Source organism: Hyposmocoma kahamanoa, unplaced genomic scaffold (assembly GCF_003589595.1).
Source record: "Hyposmocoma kahamanoa isolate Upper Pololo Valley unplaced genomic scaffold, ASM358959v1 210, whole genome shotgun sequence".
In the NCBI taxonomy this organism is placed as follows: domain Eukaryota; kingdom Metazoa; phylum Arthropoda; class Insecta; order Lepidoptera; family Cosmopterigidae; genus Hyposmocoma; species Hyposmocoma kahamanoa.
This window is the reverse complement of record NW_020653731.1, coordinates 3,119,236-3,142,455: the sequence shown is the minus strand read 5'-3', so window position 1 is coordinate 3,142,455 and position 23,220 is coordinate 3,119,236. Positions and strand designations below refer to the sequence as shown.

General features: G+C 36.8%; 2 protein-coding genes across 2 annotated transcripts in view; both read left to right on the top strand.

The window, feature by feature from the left end:
* Positions 1-14,086, top strand: part of LOC113227342 — a 42,872-nt gene extending 28,786 nt beyond the window's left edge. Inside the window, exons 3-6 of the mRNA XM_026460235.1 lie at positions 8,307-8,407; positions 10,425-10,541; positions 12,932-13,052; positions 13,974-14,086. Of these exons, the coding sequence (XP_026316020.1) occupies positions 8,307-8,407; positions 10,425-10,541; positions 12,932-13,052; positions 13,974-14,086 (452 nt within the window). The remainder of the gene's footprint in view (positions 1-8,306; positions 8,408-10,424; positions 10,542-12,931; positions 13,053-13,973) is intronic.
* Positions 13,984-23,220, top strand: part of LOC113227444 (rho guanine nucleotide exchange factor 18) — a 54,875-nt gene continuing 45,638 nt past the window's right edge. Inside the window, exons 1-4 of the mRNA XM_026460371.1 lie at positions 13,984-14,082; positions 15,137-15,245; positions 16,124-16,290; positions 20,587-20,718. Of these exons, the coding sequence (XP_026316156.1) occupies positions 15,174-15,245; positions 16,124-16,290; positions 20,587-20,718 (371 nt within the window). The 5' untranslated portion in view covers positions 13,984-14,082; positions 15,137-15,173. The remainder of the gene's footprint in view (positions 14,083-15,136; positions 15,246-16,123; positions 16,291-20,586; positions 20,719-23,220) is intronic.

Here is a 23,220-nt window from a genome sequence, read left to right as displayed (position 1 = left end):
CTTGTAAAAGAGTTCGTCCAGGGAAGTACTGCCACTTTACATATTTCTACCACCAAGCAGTAATGCCTTAGACACATGATATATATGATTTGTAATGAATTAGCAATTTCCTTTTTTTTATTGTATTATATCTCAAATACAGTATTTTTTATGACGCCAAGTCACAGAACAGCGGTTGCAGTGCTACTCAGAGCTTTAAATTGCAAAGATCTGAGGGGCACAGCCACTGCGCTTGTCACCTTAAGACATAGTCCTATGTGTTTGTAAATTCACCAGCACCCTTACCGTTATTTATTTTTATTAAATTTAATATCTTGGGGTTAACAAGTTAAGTACACTAATTGTATCTATAGATAAGAATTACAATTCAGAAAATACACAAGTATAGTGGAACTAATTATAATTGACCAATGTTACAATAATAACATTTAAAAAAGAAAGTATTATCCAAACAAGTGAATATGCGCCCTATCCTAACAAGCGAATATGGTGTGTATGTGTAAGGTGTATTTATGTAATGGTATGCAGTGAGATATATTCATATAACATATAGTAAAGATGTTACTTTAAAACCGGAACGCAGTAATGCTTACATTACTGCTTGGCGACAGAAATTCGTAAGGTGGCAGTACTTCCCTGGACGAACTCTTTCACAAGGCGCTCTGCTGCTACTAAATAATAACAGTAATTTTCATTTTGATGTAGGTCATTTGGCTATGGTGATCGTAGCGTCGCCATTTTAAGTTATCTTTGAAAACTTTGAACGTTTAGAACATTCTGACAATGACTGTATACTTAGGCCCCGGTGCATGCAACAACATATCGATTCATGATATAAATAGCATAAATAGGTCTTAAGCTGTATTGAGTTGTCTAAGTTCTTTTTTAGTTACGTCATGGATTATGAAGAGTTCAAATCTATGAATGGTTTAGAAGGGTAAGGGTACTGGTGAAATTACAGGCACATGGAACTTAGCAACTTATGACGCAAGGTGACAGGCGCAGTGGCATTGCCCCGCAGATTTTTGCGATTTAAAGCTCAGAGCGGTACTGGAACTTTTATGGACAGGCGTGTCGCTTACCATCAGGCGTACGACTCGTTATATGTAATAGATGATGAAACAATTTTAAATTTATTAAATCCATAAACGTTATTTCCTTGTTTTGTTTTGGAAGCCAGATACATGGTGGTACTTGTGCAGTGCCGGATTAACTGCCTTGAATGCCCTAGGTATTCTGGATTTGGCATGGGAACTCCCTTTTCCATATCTTCCTTATCAATAACTTCCCATAATAACAGTGATATGGGTGAGCTTAACGAGTTCCGAAAACTGTCCGATTTTTATACATGCAATATATACTATTAATTAAGGTTTCTACGTTGCTACCGATGTAGCCAATATAATTGTATTTACAAGTTTAAAGTATCGATCATTTTTATTAAAATAAAGGTACCGATGTCCATACAAACTGAAACTAAAAAACGTTAACAATCGGTTACCGGAAAGTGAGCGAGACCGGATTCATCCCCCGTTTGTCACCCTTAGAGGGGGAATATTATTTAAATGCCATCAAAACTGAGGTACCGTCTTACCAACAAAAAAGAATAATGATCGGTTCACAAATACAGGAGTAATTGCGTAACGTGCACACACAAAATACAGTCAAATTGAGAACCTCCGTTTTTGAAGTCGGTTAAAAATAGAGTTGATATTAATATAAATTGGAAATTAAAATGTAAAGCGGTAAAGGTACTGGACACGTATTTCCTCTACGTAGAGGGTTTAATCCATAGTCGCTATACCGGCTCAGTCCGGTTTATTTCACACATTTTCCAAGGGCTGTGAACCTACTTTGACAAGCAGGTTTCATTACTATGTTTTCTTTCACCGTTGGCGTGTGGTATTGCTACACCATTCACAAACGAACGCAACTTTAAATGACACTAATAATATTATTGACAATGGAAATTTGATATGTCGTATGGGACTGGAAATGTCCCTTATGACAAAATATCTTTTACTACATTTCAAGTATCCACTGTCGATATAAAGGTACTAATAATTAGTAAGGGAAGACTTGCTACCTTACCTATTTCTGCCGCCAAGCCTGCGGTTTCGAAGGATTTGCTGGTGAAATTATAGGCACATGAGACTTGCCAACTTATGTCTCGAGGCGCAGTGGCAGTGCCTCTCAGATCTTTGTGATTTAAAGGTCTGAGTGACACTACGACTGTTAGGGACAGGCGTGACGCTTACCATCAGGCATACGACTTGTTCGTCCCGTCACTAGGTATTATAAAAAAAATTGTTGATGTATCCAATTTTAAAATGTCGTATGGTTATTTGCAGTAAGAGACATTTTGTTTTATGGGAAAATGTCCTCACGAATTTAAAATTTCTACCATCGATATAATAATGTGCCGTGATGTGACAGCAGCACTAAATGCCTAGTCTCAAAATAGGGAATTCCCTGTAGTATGAGTACCAGAGCAACGGAATTTTCTCCATAGAGATGGCCACGCATTTGCCAAGAACCAATTTAGAAAAGTTCAATTCCCAATTTAGTCCTGCCGGAAATCGATCCCAGGACCTTCTCATTTAGCGCCCACAGTATAAACTGTTGGGTCACCGAGCTCTTCAATATGCGTCGATATATGACTCCACCGCGATGTGAACCGTCGGATTTTCTTTATTGAGAAGCAGCCTTTCTCCCACTGGGCTTGTAAATGACGGCAAAATTAATTACAAATTCTTGTTTTTTTTAAGTGTTATAGCTCTATCGACAAAATCGATGATTCCGCCACGTCGAGGTTAAAGAAGACGCGCGTGTATTACTCAGAATTCTTTTAAATTATTAACTAATTTTGTTAAATTTAAAAAAAAATCGTCGGCTGACTTCTCTGAGAAGAGTGTCTACAACAAATGGCAACACAAACATTTACCGACTATTACAGAAATTGTTAATTATAACAAATAATAAAATATAATAATAACCAGATGTCAGTAAAAAATCATACTTATCAATGCAAAAATTTCATAAATTGTCATTTCATAATAAAGCACAATGTCACGGCTGATAGTAATTGTGCGTGTGTAAATACATCCGCATTTTTTTCTCAATCGATTTGTTCCTAGCTAGCTTGACTGGGTACAGATATCCCTGTACCCTTGACCGTTGAAAAAGTAGGTCACCCGCAGCCAACCCTGTGCATTTTAATAGCATTGCAATGGTGCCGTATTTTGCGAATGTCGAAGGTGTTTGGACCCTGATACATTGGCGTTAATATTGACTTTTGACATTAACTAAAAACTTTGTATTTTAGTGAAAAATTAAAGAGACAAAAGTATGATACGGCAAGAATATATTATATTATATATATTATATAGGTATATACGTCGATGTTTTATTATATATTAAAAAAATTCAAGAGAGCATGTATTACTTTTTCAACACTGTTTTAATATACGTCCGTACGTAAATATACGTCCTGTTCTATATTCTAATTTAAAACTTAAACTTAATTTCAACCAAAATTGAATTTTACAACAGGAAGTCAATTATTTTGAATTATCGTTAAAACTTATAATTCGTAAATTTTTTATAAAAAAATACCGACCACAAAACTTTGTGGAATTACATCTATTTGCCAAGTTTTATGGAAATCGGTTACCGCAAAATGCGCGACACCGGATTCATCCCTTAGTTTGTCACCCTTAGAGGTGGAGTATTTTCTTCAAATTTAAATGGGACCAATACTGAGGAACCCTCTTTCCAACAAAAAAATCATCAAAACCGGTTCAATCTGTTCGCGTGACATACATACAAAAAAAAACAGATGAATCGAGAACCTCCTTCTTTTTTTTAACTCGGTTAAAAATGATTGTTTTTTAAATGGCGCTTTCGCCCTTTCTACAAACAATTACGACAATTATATCAAACAAAATAAAACTTGATAATTTCGAAGCCTAATATAATCGGAAAAAATGCTTTCTTTTCCCACACTAAACTGGGGCCTTACTCTCGTAGCACGAAATCCGTAGTCTGTAGGTCATCAATTGTAGGAAAACGGCCGTGGGGCTTTAGAGAGTATGTCGTGCTTTGTCATTACCTACACAACGGCTCGGGTTCGTCTGGACAACCATTGCTTTGTAACCGACTTTAAAAAAGGAGGAGATTCTCAATTGGACATTTTTTTAATGATGTTACGCTATAAATTGCGTTTCTTCGCGTTTTTTGTTGGAAAGAGGGTACCTGAGTAGTGGTCTCATTTAAATTTGAAGGAAATATTCCACCTCTAAGGGTGGTAAACCAGGAGATGAATGACTTTTGAGGTCGGTGTTTTTAGAACTCTGTACTGATGTTCTTAAAAATTATTGTGTTTAGCTGAATTTATATTCACAACTATATTGCCATTGCAAACTCCACTAGCCTACCTGCGCGACTGAAAACCAATATCCCCATCCGTCGTTGGCGGATCTAGAAGTTTCTACTTCGGGAAATGGCGACCGATTTACTCACTGAATAGGACAGATAGTAATTCTCGCTGTACGGAACTGATATTGAAGTTTGGAGTAATGTATTTCTCTGATTTGTTTGTCGTATAAGGGCCGGTTCGGATGACAAGCGCTTGACGCACGTTCAACGGTGCCTCTACCATGAATTTAATGTGACAGTTGTCGCTAGCGATCGCGTAAATTACCTACTTCACAATTTTATGTGGCAAATTGCATAGCGCTCCTAGCGGTCACAAGAAGGAAAAACATTCTGTATACAAATATTTTACGCGATCTCTAGCGATAACTGTTACTAATATCGTGGTAGTACCCTCCGAGGTAGTACTAGCCCTCACGCGCGTAAAGGCGCTCGCTATCGAGCTAGTCTTGTAACTTGAAAAATAACCCAATGTTTTTTTTTTCACATTTTTGAAGAAAAACATGAAAAAAAAACACAGCACCCTGGTTTTTTTCTAAATTTGGTTTTTTTTCCAGAAAAAGTAAAATGGAATAACTGAAATAAAATAAGACACTAACTTTTATTTTAAGAATATATATATGTGAATATATGTATTTATAAACCTATTTATTAACATCAATTATCATAATACTTATAACAAAAATTTAATCTTCATTTGTGGGGATGAGGGATATGTGCAATGTGGAAAAAAATATTGATATCGCTCTTATATGATATCTTCGATAAATAAATAAGGAGTGTTTTTATCAGTAATCATCAAAGTAGCGGTGCAACAGCAATCGATAGATTTTTAAAAAAGGTAAATAGTTAGCATCCCTGCATTTTCCCCACATAGCGTCAATGACACAAAATGCCCAATCGAGTTGAAATTCCCCGCAATTTGGGGAATTCGCTACAAATTGACAACACTGTGAGTGTTGCCCATTTATTTTAAACACTTTATCTATGAAGAATAATATTAACAACAAAAGTGGAAATGTGGTAAAAAAAATACAATTTATTATTGTCATATTTTTATTTTCATACTTTAGAAAAAAAAAAACATACTCCAGAAAATATACGGTTTCTTTTCATGTTTTTTTTTTCACCTTAGAAAAAAAACGGGTTTTTAACGACACTATATCGAGCGTGTTTACGTGCAACTCATGTTAGTGTTATTGTAGTGTAAGTTTTCAAATATGTAAACTTAACTATCGCGTTTGCGTTAAGATTTTAATTTAAACCTTGTGTGAATGTAGTTCAGATCTAAATAACAATCTTAACGCAAACACGGTAGTTAATTTTGAATAATTACAAATTTACACACAGGCCTCTGAACGCGTAACGGTAATCGTAAGCATTGTTTTACTTGTAAGATTTCATACAAGTTAACTGCGTGTAAAATGGTGTCGTGATGTTGCAGCTCGTCATCGTACTCATGCAAAAACCTCCAGCCATTCAGCAAAAATATAAATTTTATTTTAATATACAATGTGTAATAAATAATTTTAAAATTTACATTAGAACACCGACTTCAAAAGTTGGTTTAGCTTTCATTGTGTTCGTTACCGTGGTCTCCTCGTCGATAACTGAAACGCATAATATGCAAGTCCTCGTCAAAACAAATAATATGAGCCCAAACACAAGGTAGCTACTGCCCCTTTAAAAAAAAAAGAGTAAAAAATACAGTCGAATTTAGAACCTCCTACTTTTTGAAGTGAGTTAAAAATTAGTACATTTGTGCGCGGTCAATCGGAAGACTATTTTGTGTTATTAAGAAATATAAATATATATTAATCTGGGTAAAGAGCTTGGGTTAAAAGACTTGTGTATTTGTGTAGAGTATTTGTGATACCGTGTGAAATCAATCATGGTTGCTGAATGTGTTTGCACCAATAGTATTTTGTTATTTCCGCTAAGTTGTTTGGAGATGTTATGATGATGTGATGCACGTTGGAGTGGAGAAAGAGCGGAGTTGTTATAAGTATAAAAAATAACAATCGACTGACCTCATGAGGGAACGAAAACATTGCCCCTAACCGTAGATCAAATTACGTTATACGGTACAGGCAACAGTTCCTTATATAGAGAAGATTTTGTTTCAAATTTTTAAACCCATGTTCTATGTTTCCTGTGCCATATTTTTTTAAGTTCTCACTCGCGACAATTTATCGCTGGCGTCCTTTATTTATTTATGTATTTCGTACATACTGCTATTTTTACATGATTGTCCCAGTACGATAGTGTAGCATTTCTCTTTACTTGTGTAAAATAATAATAATACCGATTAATAAATAAAGTAGTTTATGTGACTGTTATATAGTGAAAGGCATTAAAACACGAGTGTGGGTTTATGAAACGAGCCGATAGGCGAGTTTAATAAAAACATCACACGAGTTTTATATGCCTAATTATGTACAGGTACACTGCTTTAACTATACACATATTATAAGCTCTCTATGATGTGTTCAGGAACCGCATGTTACGACTGGCGAAATGGCGGCTAATAAACACTTTACTCACGATCTCACACAACCGTAGTTTTTATTTAATTCATAGACTAACTAGAGTCGGCCCCAACTATCATATCGTTCGACATCAAGTAACGTGAAATTTGTCAAAATTGTTTGCTGTTGACATTTCATTTTGAATAAAACTTCATCTCGACTGATATTAGAATTGAGGTCGAATCAAATTATTTTTTTTTTTTCAGAGATGTTCGAAATTTGAATGTAATAATAAAATCGTATTCGATGCTATTATTATGCAATAATAACATTTTCAGAGATAAGAAATTTGTTCTAACAAAACTGTTTATCTTTATGCTGGTCGTAATTTGCGGTTTTTGAGCACATCTTATAGGTCAAAGTCAAAGTCAAATAATCATTTATTCCATAGGCAAAATTTTTACACTTGGAAACGTCATTTTTAAGCTACTGCTCGTTCACTACGCTGACCTCCTTGAGAAGAACGAGCAAGAAATTCTAGGGATTGCTCTTTTCAAATAAACGCTAGGGAATACATTTTGAATCATAATTGTGTGGAATCTAGACTCTTGTTGTCTTTCCATACTTCTTTATCTAAAACAAACTCATCAAATTTGTCATCAAAAAGTCATATCTTTTCAATTAAAATACTTTTAATGTAAGTTTTAAACTTAGGAAATGATAATCTTAATATATTCACCGGAATCTTATTGTAAAAACGTATACAGTTCCCCATAAAAGAATCGTTTACCTTAGTTAAACGAAATCGTGGACCTTGAGTTTGGACTTAGTTCTAAGGTTAATATTATGAATATCTTCTTTCTTAATGAAATTATGTATATTTTTACGGGCATACAAAATATTTGAGCAAGTGTACTGTGATGCCACAGTCATGATACCAGTCTCCTTAAACTTTTCTCTGAGAAAAACCCGCGAACCTAAAGGGTGGGTACACACGGTACACAGAACGAATCGCTCGTTTTTGCAACACATTCGTTTTTGGTTTTCTATATCTGCCGCTTTACCCCACATGAGAATCTCGTAGGACATTATACTATGGAAGTAACTAAAGTAAACTAGTCTAGCAATAGCAACATCGGTAAGCTCACGTATTCTACGGACTGCGTATGCAGCAGAGCTTAATCTGCGGGCTAAGGAAGATTTATGGTATCATAACTATTCTAGAGGATGTAGATAAAATAACTATTCTATTCAATAATAGTACCTAACAAATAATAATTCATTAGGTACGTACTAGACTGTGAGTGTTACCTTTACGAATTCGCTCTCAAAAGAAGTAAAAATGTCAACTTCTTCATCATGTTGATATAGTACTATTAATAAATACGTAATTTCTTGTTTCAGACGAGGGCGGGTGTAGCGGGGAGTCTTCAAGCGAGGACGAGGTGACTGAACACGTCACCCGGTCCACGCCACCGCCAGACATGGCCGCCGCCAGGGCACAGGTACATCCTACCTTCTTACTGGTAGGGTTCTCGAAAAAATCCTCCCAGTAACACCGTACTCTATAGAGAGTACGTGTTACTCTGTTCCGGCGCGCGCTGGGCCATAATCATCGAGTACCTTTTTTTTAACGCACAAGCTCATAGTCCCGCACTAGGGAAACCCTGTATCGCGGGTGCCATGGACACGCACATAAACAAATTACATCCAAACTCACGAGATAAATAAATGTAGGCCAAAGAAATATTTCTCCCGGCCCGGGAATCGCACCCGGGGCCTCTGAGTGGCAGTCCAGCACGGTAACCGTTCGGCCTTGGAGGCAGTTAAATTAAAACCTTTACTGCGGACGACAGCGCAGGGAGAGCATCTAAGAGGATTTTGTGTCCGCCAGCGCACACTGATAACGAACATCTCTTACGACACCACAAGCGTCCGTCAGCTTACCGCAACGTCCGGTCCCTCCAGTTTGCCGTTACTCCGTTACCACTTGCATTCAGGCGAACTTGGCCTTCCGCCACGGTATCCTTTAGCGTGCTCTGCGGTCCGTATTAAGGCCGAGTGCCTCCCGGCACGGTATCCTTTAGCGTGCTCTTTAATACCGTAGAGAGAAATGCGCTGGAATACTCTGCGGTCCGTCTTAGAGCATCGAAATTGTATACCTTATTTGTATTGATTTCAATTGCAATTTTTTTTAGCAATTTTATTTATTTTTAATGTAGCTAAAATTGAAATACATTAGTTAGTTATTACAATAACTGAAGTGGTGCAGTCTTTGCGTTGCGTAAACTGAAATTGCTCATTTCTGATTGTGCATTAAGACAGGTCTATTTTGCATATTTCCACTCGCTGATGTCGTACGGTTCACTCATATGGGGTAACTCCACGGATGCCAATAGAGTCATGCTAATGCAAAAACGTGCCGTACGCATATTGGTTGGGGTAAAACACAGACATTCCTGCAGAAATCTCTTTGTAGCGCAACGCATAATGACGCACTACTCACTCTACTTATATGAAATTATAATGTTCGTTAGAAATAATCTGTCTTCATTTGGTACTGTAAATGTTTTTGGCATCCCACTTCGCCGTACCGGTCATTTGAGAACAGTCCCTCGACGCATGGCACTTGCGGAGAAAAACCCGCGTGTCATCGGACCTACTTACTATGAGCGTTTACCCGCTACTCTCAGACTTGAACCGTCTGACGAAACATTTGGGCGCCGGCTGAAAGACTTTTTCTTGAAAAATCTTTAAGACTAAGACTTTAAATTGTAACGAATTCAGTATTTTCTATTTTTATTCTAATTTTTACCGCATTAACATGCTCTTGTATAATTATCAACTTATGACGATCCTTGATGGAGAATGATATTTGATATGTAATTTAATGACAACAATATTATATAATGAATTGTTAATTTTCTAATTATTGTGTGCTTTTCTTATAATTTTCCTTTTTGTCTGACGATCTCAATATAATTTCTTATACTTTGACATGTAGTGCAATTTGTACTGTAATGTTATATTTGAGAAATAAATGAATCTGAATCTGAATCTGAAAGCCGACACTACACTTTTTACTGACAAGTTGATATCTATCTGTTTGTGTACACAAAAAAACATACCTCTTCAGGATGTAATGTGAAGGTCTGCCGTACTGTTGTGCCGGTCCGTGCTCACAACTAGGGTTGTTGCGAATATCAGCATCCGCATGTGCATCGGCATCCGCATTCAGTGATGCTGATATTCATTGCGGATGTTCAAGGCGTCACATGACGTAAAAGGCACGACGGAATAATTTACAAACCTTCCAGATACAGACTGTAAGCCGAAAAAGCAGAAAATAGTAAGGATGTACATTTAAAATAAAAAACAAGAGCATCCGCTGATGTGTAAAAACCTGCATCAGTAACAATCTAGCTCACAATTTAAGAAATAAAATCAATAAAAATTAACAAAAATGATTTTTCTTTCTTGTTACTTATATTACATGTTTTTGAGTGTTATTTGTTGGTGCAGGTCCCCACGATCAGCGTGACCCCGCACAGCCCGGGCGTCCTCGATGACAGCCTGCAACAGCTTCGCCGGCTCAACGCCGCTGTGCAGCGTATGCGGGTGGCTCCGTTGCCTTTATTGGTAAGATAATAATAATAAAGCGCACAGACTCATAGCCCCGCACTAGGGAGACCCTGTATCACGGGTGTTATGGACACACATATAGACAACCACAAATTACACCCAAACTCACTAGAGAAATAAATGTAGGTCATATAAATATTTCTCTCGGTCCCGGAATCGAACTCGGGACCTCTGCGTGGCAGTCCCAGCATGGCAACCGTTCGGCCACGGAAGGCAGTCAAGCATCAGATAAGTTATATTTATCTTTACGACTACATTACACCAACGAATTAAAACACGCCTCAAACTGTGTGTGTTCAATTAATTACTGGCGGTAAGGTATAATTCGCCGGGATAGGTGTCAAAGCCTCACCTATATTCCTTGTGAAAGAGTTCGTCCAGGGAAGTACTGCCACCTTACCTGTTTCTGCAGCCAAGCAGTTTTGAAGGGTTTGATGCTGAAATTACCGCCACATGTAACTTATGTCTCACGGTGACGGGCGCAGTGGCAGTACCCTTCAGATCTTTGTATTTAAAGCTCTTAGTGGCTCTTTACTGCTATCGAAAAGCGTGTCGCTCACCACCTGCTGCACGATTTGTTCGTCCCTTCACTTGGTATCATAAAGGAAACCTATTTCTACCGCAAACTCATCACTGCTGTGTTCTGGATTGTGGGGTCTCTACCGTACAATCCAGAGCTGCCGAAATCACCAGTACAGGAGACTGTTCTATGGCGACTACGCATTTACTGTACTAATGTGTTCAGTTAAGTTAGTTAGTACATTAAGTGCACCGTCTGTTTCTCTCTTTGTGTACCGATGTTTATATTAATTTTCGTATCTAGTGACGCGTTTTAAGGACTACGTACTGTACGACTCAAAATATTTTTAATGCCACTGATGGGCACCAATAATGAATAAAATGAAGTTAACACTCGTGTCTCTGCTTAAAATAACATTGTAGGTAGTATTTTGATTTATCAATCTGAATTTTATTAAGTGTTTTCTTGATGTACCGTTTTTATAATGGGGCTGACATGTTCAATAACGATCAAAGCCCCTAAATAAATAAAGACTACAAAAAAACATTGTACAGATAATACAATATAATAATGCTTAGGTATATGAAAGTGAACAATTTATCCACAAAATAAATAATAGATATTGTAGTTGACTGTATCAATGGGTTTCTGGTGGGCGCTATCATAGAGTGAGCAAGATCAAGGAAAATGTACTTACAGTTTATTTAACAAACAACGCACAGCTCGATAAAAGAAACAATGGTGACAATAACAAGAAAAGGCGCCAAAAACTAGTAAATTTTAATCATTGACTTACAATTATATTTTAATTTAGAATTTCAATATAAAATTATTTTACATTTAAATTTAGAATTTCAATATAAAACTAAACTGCTATAATAATCTCAGTACAGAGTACTAAAAAACCGACCCCAAAAGTACGTGGAATTACGTCTATTTGCCAAGTTTCATTGAAATATCCCCGTATAGTTCGCCACTATACTTGACACTGGAGATAATAAAAATCGGTTCTCACTACTCAAAGTATATCGAGAGAAAAACGTCTTGAATTGGAGAAATAGCAAAATCAACCATTAAAATAATTGCTCCTAAATTAAAGTTTAGGCGCTATTTATAAAAATGATTCTTCATGCGTGAACAGCCAACCTTAGAGGTGGATGATTTTCTTCTAAATGAAATGGGACCGCTATGGAAGTACCCCTTTCCAACAAAAAAAGAATCATGAAAATCGGTTCACAAATACCGGAAGTATCGCGTAACATACATACAAAAAAAAAAGGAACATACAGTAGTCGAATTGAGAACCTCCTCCTTTTTTAAAGTCGGTTAAAAACAGTGAATAAAATATGTTTTCACTTCTCATGCTCTTAAACTTCGTATTTATGCTGGGTATAGGTCTGCATAAAATAGGATTTTATGCTCTAGTGCACAAAATAAAAATCCATTACATTAAATATGTCTAATTGTTGTAATTTTACATTCAATTTCAATTAAATAATCGCTTACTTGTAATATTGTTGTTTAATTTCCTCGCAATCGAAGTGAAAAGCAGAGTGTATAACTCGTTCATAAAACCCATATTACCCTCGACTTAAGTATCCTCGTCTCGGGTAAAATGACGCGTTTTATGCACTTGTTGTATGTACAATCTACTAATAAGAAATTTGTAGCGACTGCTGCGATTCGCTACAGATATTAAATACTCGAATAAATCGCCCGGAGTTGTATAAACAAAATTGTCGGCGATATTATAATATGCACTAATTTCTGGCTAGAGGTATTCATTGTCATTACTTACCTCAATTGTGACACGTAGTATTGACTGTATTAATATGGATTATATTAATATAAATATTTATATTCCCAGGCGACAGGCACGAGTCGCCTCAGCACGTCCTGCCCATCGCTGTGCAAAGACGGCAATGCTGAGCCAGATTGCTCCTCACCCACACATCTTGACTTTTACCCACAGAGCAGAAAGGGCAGTGGTATGTACATGCTTTCTCTTTTACGTATTCTTATTCTACATTTACGTTCTCCACTGAGGTACAAATCCTATTTTCTGTCTGACCTTGTCAATTTTCCTTAACGGTAACATGAAGAAGATCATTGACTTTTACACCTTTGACATTTTTACACCTTTCCTGGTTCTCTGTGATGACGTTTATATTGCGCATCCTTTTATATCCTCCTCCTGATCTATTATTTGCCTCGACCTGTGTCCTGATTTTGATACAAATCGGTATCGACCCGATCGGGTAGTCTCGAAATCAGATGGGTTTCTGAGCGAGAAGATGAACCTGATTCCTACTATATCTTTCTTTCTAATTTGTGAGTTAAATCAACCATTGTTGTATAATGCTTGGCTCATGTAAAATCATGCTGCATGCCTTGACACTTACACATGCTATCTGGCAGAAAATGCTGTTTGTGTAGCGAAACACTGAACCAAATACATTTACATGTCTTTGCTTTTCTTAATATGCAACAGTTCCAAATATGCCTATCCTTGACCTGCACTCGCTCCATTATTCTCCAACATTTTGACTCTCTCTCGTAGTTATATTAAACGTGTGATCGTTTTGGTGTTCTTGTTATCTGAAAAGAATGTGTGTACGAATTCGAAGATTAACAAATCAGACTTTGTGAGCGATTGAGGAAACAGGACTTGGATGGTATTCTTTTAGGTAAGCCCTTAGTGTTTAAATTACGTAATAAATACTGAATAATTGAGAATGGTCTTCAAAAAGTCAGCTTAAAAGTATCTGAAATTGACGAGATTTCGATCGTTATGTAAACGGAGAGTACGAAATTTTGCCAAGATCCTGGCAAGTGGAAGTCCGTGCTTTACTCTATTAGGAGATGGGAGGCGTGACGATGTGCGTGTATGTAAATGTATGATTTTGTAGGCGAGTCCCGGCAATGGGGGCTGTGGGAGCGTCGCGACGAAGGGCGCCGCAGCTCGTGGGCGGCGCTCGAGCCCGGACCGAGGCAGCACGACGCGCATCGCCCGCGCAGGTAATCCTATTTTAAATTACGCGTGTAGTATGTCGTAAATAGTATAATTGCATGGTGGCTAACTTGACTGTTATAGTCCCAAATAAAACCCTCCGGCTTTTTTGTTCCCTTTACAGCCATGGTCCGTAAGGAGTTTTTTTTTATTTGTAGCACGACATACTTCCTTACATTGGTCAGGTGCAAATTCAAGCAAGGAGGTTACTTAAGTTCAAAATTGAAACATGGGCTTAAAATGTTATCTATAACAGAAATTGCAATTCAGCCACATACGTACTATTAAGAATATCTTACAATTGATTTTAATTATTTTCTGTGTAAAAATTTTATTACGATCCATCAGGGCTGTAGGCATCTTTAGTTTTTACAACATTTTAGTTCAAGTTGTATTATCTATGGAAGAATATCTAGCAGGCATCTGTTGATAAAATAGAAAAACAAATAACCCGCCACTTGCAAAATCCATAATTGTTGTGTTTTGAACCATATTTATTCATACAAGAAATAAACATATTTATTTCCTTGCAAATGTGATGAAAAAAAAGCATTGTGTATATCACAAAACGGTAAAAAAATATAAAACTCAAGTTATAAAAGCCCTCAGTCGTCGAGCTTCAATTGTCCCTAGTTAGTAATTGCTTATTTACCGTCTTTAATGCACAATGTACTATTTTTTGGAATGTATTTGGGTTCGATACCCATTAGTCCACTGAGCAATTTTCTAATCACGTGCAGTTTAGTTTTCTTCTTTTAATTTTTTTTTACGTCGAGGGATAATATCGTCATAAAACCTGCAAGCCGAAGAAGGTTCACTTAACTCTTCGAAAACTACACAGTAGGGCTAGCACAACGAGACGTGACTAGCGCCAGATAATGCTATTCTCGCAAAGGGATCTCGCGCTTTATGTCGCTCTCGCGCTAGTGACGTCTTGTCATGCTAGCCCTATTGGTTTTTGCTGCATTGCTCTAGTGTACTGGACTATCTTAATCCTTTGGAGATCTGTGTATAACGGGACGTTAGTACTGCCTTTGATTATGAATTCCCTTTGCGTTATAGCAGCGCTCTGAACGGGCACAGCGCATCGCTGTCTTCTATGGAGTCGGAGGGAGAAGTGCCGCGCCCTGCACGACATTCCACGCACTCGCTCAACGACAACGATCTCGCCGTACGTATACGTTTCTATCTCAACTATTCCATTTTCCGACAAGTAAGATTATGGACAAATGTGAACCTGAACGTACTAGCCAGCCTATGTCATTAACCTCCACTCTATCAGCAATCATTTTGATTGCTGATAGAGTGGAGGGGCCTCTAATGAGGCACCTCATAAATTGTACTAGATCTAAGTTAGAAATAATTTACTAACATAGTTTATAAGTCTGTTACTAATACAAAGTGGGCCTTGTTGTCTTTAATAAACGATATTATTATTATTATTATTATTATTATTAACCTCCTTCTTCAAATTAACAAAAAAAGAAATAATTGCGCATTGTTGTACATTAGCTTTTTTATATATAAAAAATAAGTGCGCATTTGACCTCCATCTTACCTGATGGAAAGTGACGGTGAGGTCGACGATAGAGCACGCACACCTAAATAATGTCTATTTAGGGACTAGTCTGTAGGCAGAAAGCTCTGCTGCTTAGTAGCAGTGAAGCTCCTTTTGAAAAAGTTTGTCCAGGAATGTACTGCCTCTACTGTACGTGTACTAATTTGAGCATTACAGCGTTTCGGTTTTGAAGCGTGCTGATGAGGGACTTTTTAACTTATGTCTCAAGGTGAAGGGCGCAATGGCAGTGGCCCTCAGATCTTTGCGATTTAAAGTTCTGACCGGCACTACCCGGCAGTTGTTCGTCCCGTCACTTGATATCATTAATAAAAGGGAATTCCACTTGATAGCCATTCGCTGTATAAATATGGAAGCGTTACGCTTCGTGCGAATCTTCGGAATATCTATAACATTGGGGTGGAACCCCAGCCTATTTATTATTATGTATTGTACTATATATTGTTATGTATTTGACTTTACCGGGACAACAGAAGGACTTTGAGAAAATAACGGCAGCTCTTCGCGCGGGAGCGGTGCTGGGAGCGGCGGCTGCCGAAGCGAGCTCACGCTTGGCTCCACGCCTGCCACTGCAGAAGTCCGTCTCCACGCCGAGCATCGTCGCCGCCGTGCAGCCGCCGCAGCCACAGCCCGTCAACATGTGAGTTGTACTTGGGTTACGGTCGACCTTGACAAGATGTCACACTGACAATAGTATCGATATTTTCGAAAACATTTTCTAATAACTAACTGCATCGACGAACATTTTGAACCACCTTCGTAACTTATCAGTCTTGATGTGAGATATCGATATTGTCGAAAATGTCGGTAGCTATTTATAGTCGTGGTCACGATAGAATCGATAGTTTTACTATTGACGCGCAACACTAATTTTGTACTGTTACGCGATTAGCAGCCTTGTGCTTTTTAAAGCCAGGAGCGTTTTATTTGGAAATTTAAAACAAAAGTTGATGTGATACATGTGAATGAGTGCTGAATACAGACCATCCTAACAGGTGTTGATAGGTCTAAATTACGTAGTTCAATATTGTGCCAATAGATGGCGCATCGAAATATTTCATAAGCGTCGGGTTTTTGTTTTTGCTTTTTCGGTTAGCTTTTCAGTCACTATTTATATATGTCTTTAAAATGGAGAAAATTATAGTTGGGAAGGGGGAGATAGAGAGAAAAAACAATTTGTTTAAATGTAGGAGAAATATTATGTACTTATATTAAAAATATTGTCAGACTATATAGCCCCACTTTTGAGCACAGGCCGCCTCTCACAGTGGGAGGGTTGTAAAAGGGCTGTAATGCCCACACAGGGCTAACGCGGATTATAGAAACTTCACACACATCATTAAATTGTTTTGCAGATGTGTGTGCAAGTTTCCTCACGATGTGTTCCTTCATCGAAAAGCTCATGGCAAATTTCAAATTAACTTTCACACATAAATTCAGAACGACTCAGAGGTCAGGCAGACCTGAATTCGAACACACGACTCTCTACTTGAGAGGCGGTAGGTCAAACCATTAGGCTACCACTGCTTTTTATACAGGTACTTATGCAATAGCTAAATATTAATAATCAGTTTTATGGTGTAATAACTGCCATCTGTTAAGAAAAAAAAAAGAAAAGAATTGCTTTTTTACTTACGAAAACAAGTCAATGTATATAATTGAGTGTGACCAAAACAAACGCTAGCCGTTTTTTTTTCGGGTTATCTATGCTAGCACAACTAAAACCGTTTCCCAGTCACACTGCAATGACATTGTTGTCGCGATCATGTAAAAATTCACCAATACACGCAAAACCTGTACATGTATCGTTCACGTCAACTCTTGGTAACTTGGAACTACAACGTAACAAACAAATTATCACTACCATTATAATAATGTACAGCATTTTGAGCACAATTGACAGTTGATTGAAAATTTAAAAATTTAAAATTCAAAGTAATGAACGAAGTTAGAGCTTATTTTTTTAATGCATGTGTTTTTCACTAAACATTAAAAGAACATTATTATTTTGAATATTCTATTATTAAATGGGTATACTTAATCTGAAGTCAGTTGAGATAAAAAAAATAATGTTCTTCCTCAATTAATTATTTTCAACATGTGCATGTCGTTCGATGTTTTTTGTCGGCACTGTGTGCTTCGCTCAAGTTTCAGATTAAAGCACTGGCCAGTTACAGTGAAACAGGCCATTTTGTTTTTAATTTTTTGTTTTTTTTTATGCACTTTAATGAGTGGTAATAGCGCTATTTAAAAAAATATTATTTTTTAAATTATATAGGATGACGTATGTGTGGGCGTGTTTTTAAACATATTGTTTTCTTAGGACCAATTACCAGTAACAAATCATCGAGTATATAACCAGAAGTAGAGACGAAATAAATGGCCTTCCATTCCTAGCAACTCATCAGCACAATGGATCTTATATCACTTTTAAATATCAACCCTCGTTTGCGCTGAAATTACAAATTAGAAAGCTGTAATAGTACAGCGCCAACAACTGACCTGTGTGTACGTACGCCTCCGTATATTCCAAAAATATTCTGTATTTATTGTAATAAAGATAATATCTCTAACAATGGGCTGTTATATTTGGTGGTGTGGGAAAAACAGCAAAACATCTAATTACAAAACAAACGGAATCACATTTCATCGATAATTATGTAATTTTTCAATTTTCGTCCACTATAACAAAGCTCGAGTTAAACTGGTCGATTTGAAGTAGGAGTAGAAACAATTGACGACACCCGTCAATTGTTTCGAATTCGGACTGACCAATCGAAACGCAGTTGTCACCGTTACGATTAGGCAGAATAGTTTTCAAAGAAATTAAATGACATTTCGTCTCTATTTCTGGTTATTATATTCTATGTAACAAATACACTCACATCGTAATTGTATAAGGTGAATTAAATAGAACACTATAATAGCCAGTACAGTACAACAACTTTCTTAATGTTACTCGGTAATCTGTGGATTTCGAATGTACCCTAACACAAATTACCATGTCCAGTAGTTGTTAGATTTTTATCTGTAACAATTTAAATTAAGAATAAGAATTAAGATCTCTTTATTGTTGTTTAGTTTTTATTTCCGAACTATATAGAGCTGTAAAACTATTTCCCTGTTTGTAATAACATTTTTATTTTAACGAAACGTGGATCTCACGAAACAACCTCCTCCTTTTTTCCTGACCTCATTAAGCAAAGTTATTTCACTTTTCAAGTCTGGTAGTAACTGACTGCAAAGGGTCACCCGTGACCATGGGACCTGTAAAGTGCCCGAAACGTTGGTTTGCAAAACCGAAACCGAAAATAAATCTACGCGATTTAGATCCGATAAATATTTTCATTTCGTATGTGTAACAATCGCGAAAATCTAACAACTTGATAAATAATGAACATTTACTTCTTTACAGTATACCAAGCAAGGTTAAAACAAGTTAATACTAAATAAAATTTTATTTTCTATTAATAAAAATGAATATGAAATTCTTTTTCCTATTATTAACCTTTAATTTTCAGTATATGTGTATTATCTGGTTTTCATAAATATACAGTGTGTTGATTTGCATTCTCGCCATATTTAAGAAATTTATAATAGACACAACTTTGGAATCAGAAACTTCGACACTCGTATCCTCCGCGAAAACTAAACGTTTCACATCATGTCGTAAGAATAGACACGCACTTGTACTTGATGGATTACCATGCAGGTGCTGGTGAACCTGGTAGCGATTCTTTTTTGCACTACTAACTCTTGTTTACATACCACACCACGTGGCATTTCGTGACAGACTAGAATAGAATGTATGTGGGATGTCAGCATGACATAGACGCAGCACAGGAAGCAAGGTCGACGGATCTACGAATCGCGCGCTCGATACGACATTGCCCCGCCGTCGCTATCCACACGCCACCACCAAATAGATCTAAAATGCGTTTCTTTTTGCGGTCATTGTTCAAAACGTTTGCAAGTGCCGTGCAAATCAATTACCTGTGGATCAAATTTGTTTACAGCAATTAAATAAAAAATAGGAATTAATTAATTTTTTTTTTTTTTTGTTTTTTTTTTTTTTTTTTTTGTTATTTGGGTTCAGTTTCGGTTTCCAAGTCGATGGACTGTAAGTGCAAAGGGCAGCTGATAGAAACCCGACGACAATCGAAATTCGAAGATTATCGAGATATATTAACAAAAAATGTTATAGTTGTACTGTACATGAAACATTTCTTCAATGTGCTTACTTTGTGAATCTAAGACTCCTATAGAAAAGACTCAAGACTCATTTCAAGACCACACAAGTATACCAGAAACAATACAAGCCAAATTGATCCCTATGTGCTTCGGAGAAAATTTCTTATATTTAAGCTTAACTACATTCAATATTCCACACACAATTACTCTCTGCGTTTATTGCCGAGGTTAGTATGTTTTGTGTAGCTATGAAAGGCTGGGCTACACTGGCGGCGTGCAATTTTTAATTTTATTTCAATTAATACGTAATCGCAGAATACCTAATAATTCAAATTCCAAAGTACTCGTAAATGAAGTCGGCAATTTGTAGCGGAAACGCGGAGTATTTACAAAGGGTTCTTTGGGTCGTGTTTGTCCTAGTCAATAGGCCATACCAAATAATACTGTAGCTGTAGGTATCTCGTCATAACGCGTGTACGGAGTGCGCCAAATCTCCAGAAGCGGGAAATGAAGACATGTCTAAACACGTCTAAACAGACATGTCCTAAATTTGTTTTTTTACTTCCCAACAAATATATCTCTATTCCATTTTCCGAATAATGATTAAGATAGCTCCTGTATTTAAAATAGTCTATGAAAACACGTTACGTATAAAAAAATACGCCCAAAACCATTACCAAAAACATGATTTACTAAATGAAAGCGCTAGTACTACTCCTGCAATGTCCGTCCCGCTCGGTGTTAGCTTGTCGGGCCCGTGTGCAAGCGAGACAGAGAGCGACGAAGACACGTCAGCTACCCACACCACCTCACCGAATCGCCGCCACAACACGCATCAGGAGCATCTTGGACTACATAGACTTGCTTTTCTTGAACAGTAAGTGTTTTGTCTCTTTCCCCTTCCCAGGATTGTTTAGGTGTGTGCAAGACAACTTGCTGTTTGATTATACAGGGGTCACTATAAATATCACCGCGCGTTTGGACTTCATAGTACCTTCAACAGTGAGTGTTTTGTCTCTTTCACCGTACCAGAATTGATTTAAGTGTGAGTCAGACAATTTGTTGTTTGATGATCACCACAACTTTCATCAGGAGCTTCAAGTTCAAGGACTTGCTTGTCTTTATCAGTAAGTGTTTTCTCTTTACCAGAGTCGTTTAGATATGAGCGACAACTAGCTGATCGACTAACATATCTTGACTTGCTTTACTTTAACAGTGAGTATTTTAAATTTTTATTCAATGTCAGAATATTTCACCACCATGAATATTCAATTATTTTTTGTGAAATTATTTGTTTGTCATAATTATTAATTTTTTATTTTTTTTATTTTTTTTATTAAAAATGGACGTACTCTTGACCACTACCTAGCCCTAGAGCAAAGATGAGGTCTACGTTGGTACGAGCTCGCCCAGAAGATTTTTACAAAGATTAGATTAGATAAAGATTAGAAGAGATTAATACAAAGATCGACCACTTAGAAAAAATCCTTTGAGCCGGCCAAACTCGAACCAACGTCACCTAGCAAACCGTGCCACGCTATGCCAACTACGGAACGAACCAGCGCACCTCATGGATTTTTCTATGTGCTTGTTGTCGGATTTTTGTATTTCGTTTTCAACGACTTGAGTGAGTAATTTGTCAGTAGTTCTCATACTTGGCTTGTATGGTAGAAAGGTTACAAGCTATGCAGTGTCCACAAGCGTCTCGTCGAAAACTTAAATTAACTCCACCATTTGAACGTCAAAGAGGTAACAAAAAAAGTTTTTTTCTTAAAAATAAGCAAATTTACTTCAATGTGTATATTTATGGATCTCTTGGCAAGCTGTGATATCTTCAAGTATTACAACTCTTAAGCATAAATCTGTAAGGTACATTTTACTTTCCTAATACAGTTTCATAACGACTTACAATTGTTCACTTTTTCAATCAATTAAGTACATACGAATTTGGCACGTTTTTAAAAGCACAAGCTTTTTGCTTTATATGTTGTTTATACGAGTGCAAAGTGAGTTTTTTTGCTTTGGAGTGTTTGCATGTTATTCTTTGATTCGGGCTCAGAAAGGCCTTAGTGAATTGACAATTGAGGAGTTGAATTTCAAAAACAGCACACTTTTTTGAATATTTGATTCAAGTACTGAATTTTTATTATTTTTATACATAATAATGTTTTCACTTTTCATGCTCTAAAAGTACCAAAATATAGCATTACGTGGTGGGAGTAAAGTGCATCCTTTAATCTCTATGAAGTAAAAAGTACCTAGTAATAATTATTTAATATTGTAGTAGTAATTATTTAATTTACTTCGAGTGAACAAACTCAAACAGCCAGTAGTACTACTGGCGTACGCTCGGCTTTAATTCCGTGCCTATTCCGCATGGACGGTGGCGCCATATTATTTCCCCGCATTATTGCGTTTGTTGTATCTGTGTCTAGTTGGAAAAAAGAATACCGCGAAAACTTCAGAATTTCGGTTCGTAATTTTGTTGTAGAGCGAAAACTATTGAAATTTTTTCCTCGCAATCGAAGTGAAAAGTAAAGTTTTCACCTCGAGACTAAAAGCCAATATAGAGGTCGCTAAAGCTCCGGTGTCTATTAGCTCATTTTAGTCCCTCGATAAAAAATATACTATTACTCGTAATACAGTGGCGAAGGGTAGACAATAATAAATTTAGAAAAATCCCCTGTACTAGTAATTGTAATATTACAAGCACAAGTAAAATCAGAGCCAAATTTGAAAATTTGTTTGCCGAATTGCTTCAGACCAGCAATCGAACACCGGATCTTCTCATCTTGCGCCTAAAGTGCTAACAGCTAGCACACTGAGATGTGGCTACTATTAGCAAAGTTGAAATCTTATTGTATAAATTGTAAACGTTTTTAGAATAAGATTCCGGAGCATATATTAAGTTTACCATTTCCTAAGATTAAAACTTACATTAAAAGAATTTTAATTGAAAAGTCATATTACAAAACGTTAGACTACGTGTTAGATAAAGATCTATGGAAAGACAGCGTGAATCTAGATTCCACACAAATACGATTCAAAATGTATTCTATAGCATTTAAGTTTATTTGAAAAGAGCAATCCCCAGAGTATCTTGCTCGTTTTTCTCAGGGAGGTTACGCAGAACGAGCAGTAGCTTAAAAAAAAACTGTAAAATTTTACCTATGGAATAAATGATTAATTGACTTTGGCTTACCAAGCCAAAACAGTTTTGTTGTAGTGGAGATTGTAGCTAACCCTATCCATCATTTCGTTGCCTTTTTGTGGAAACCTTTTGTTTATGGCAAAAATATGATTACGATGCCTTTAAACACCATTGGTTGACAAGGTAAATAAACTGCTAGAGGCCGCAAATGACAGTCGTTGCTTGCAC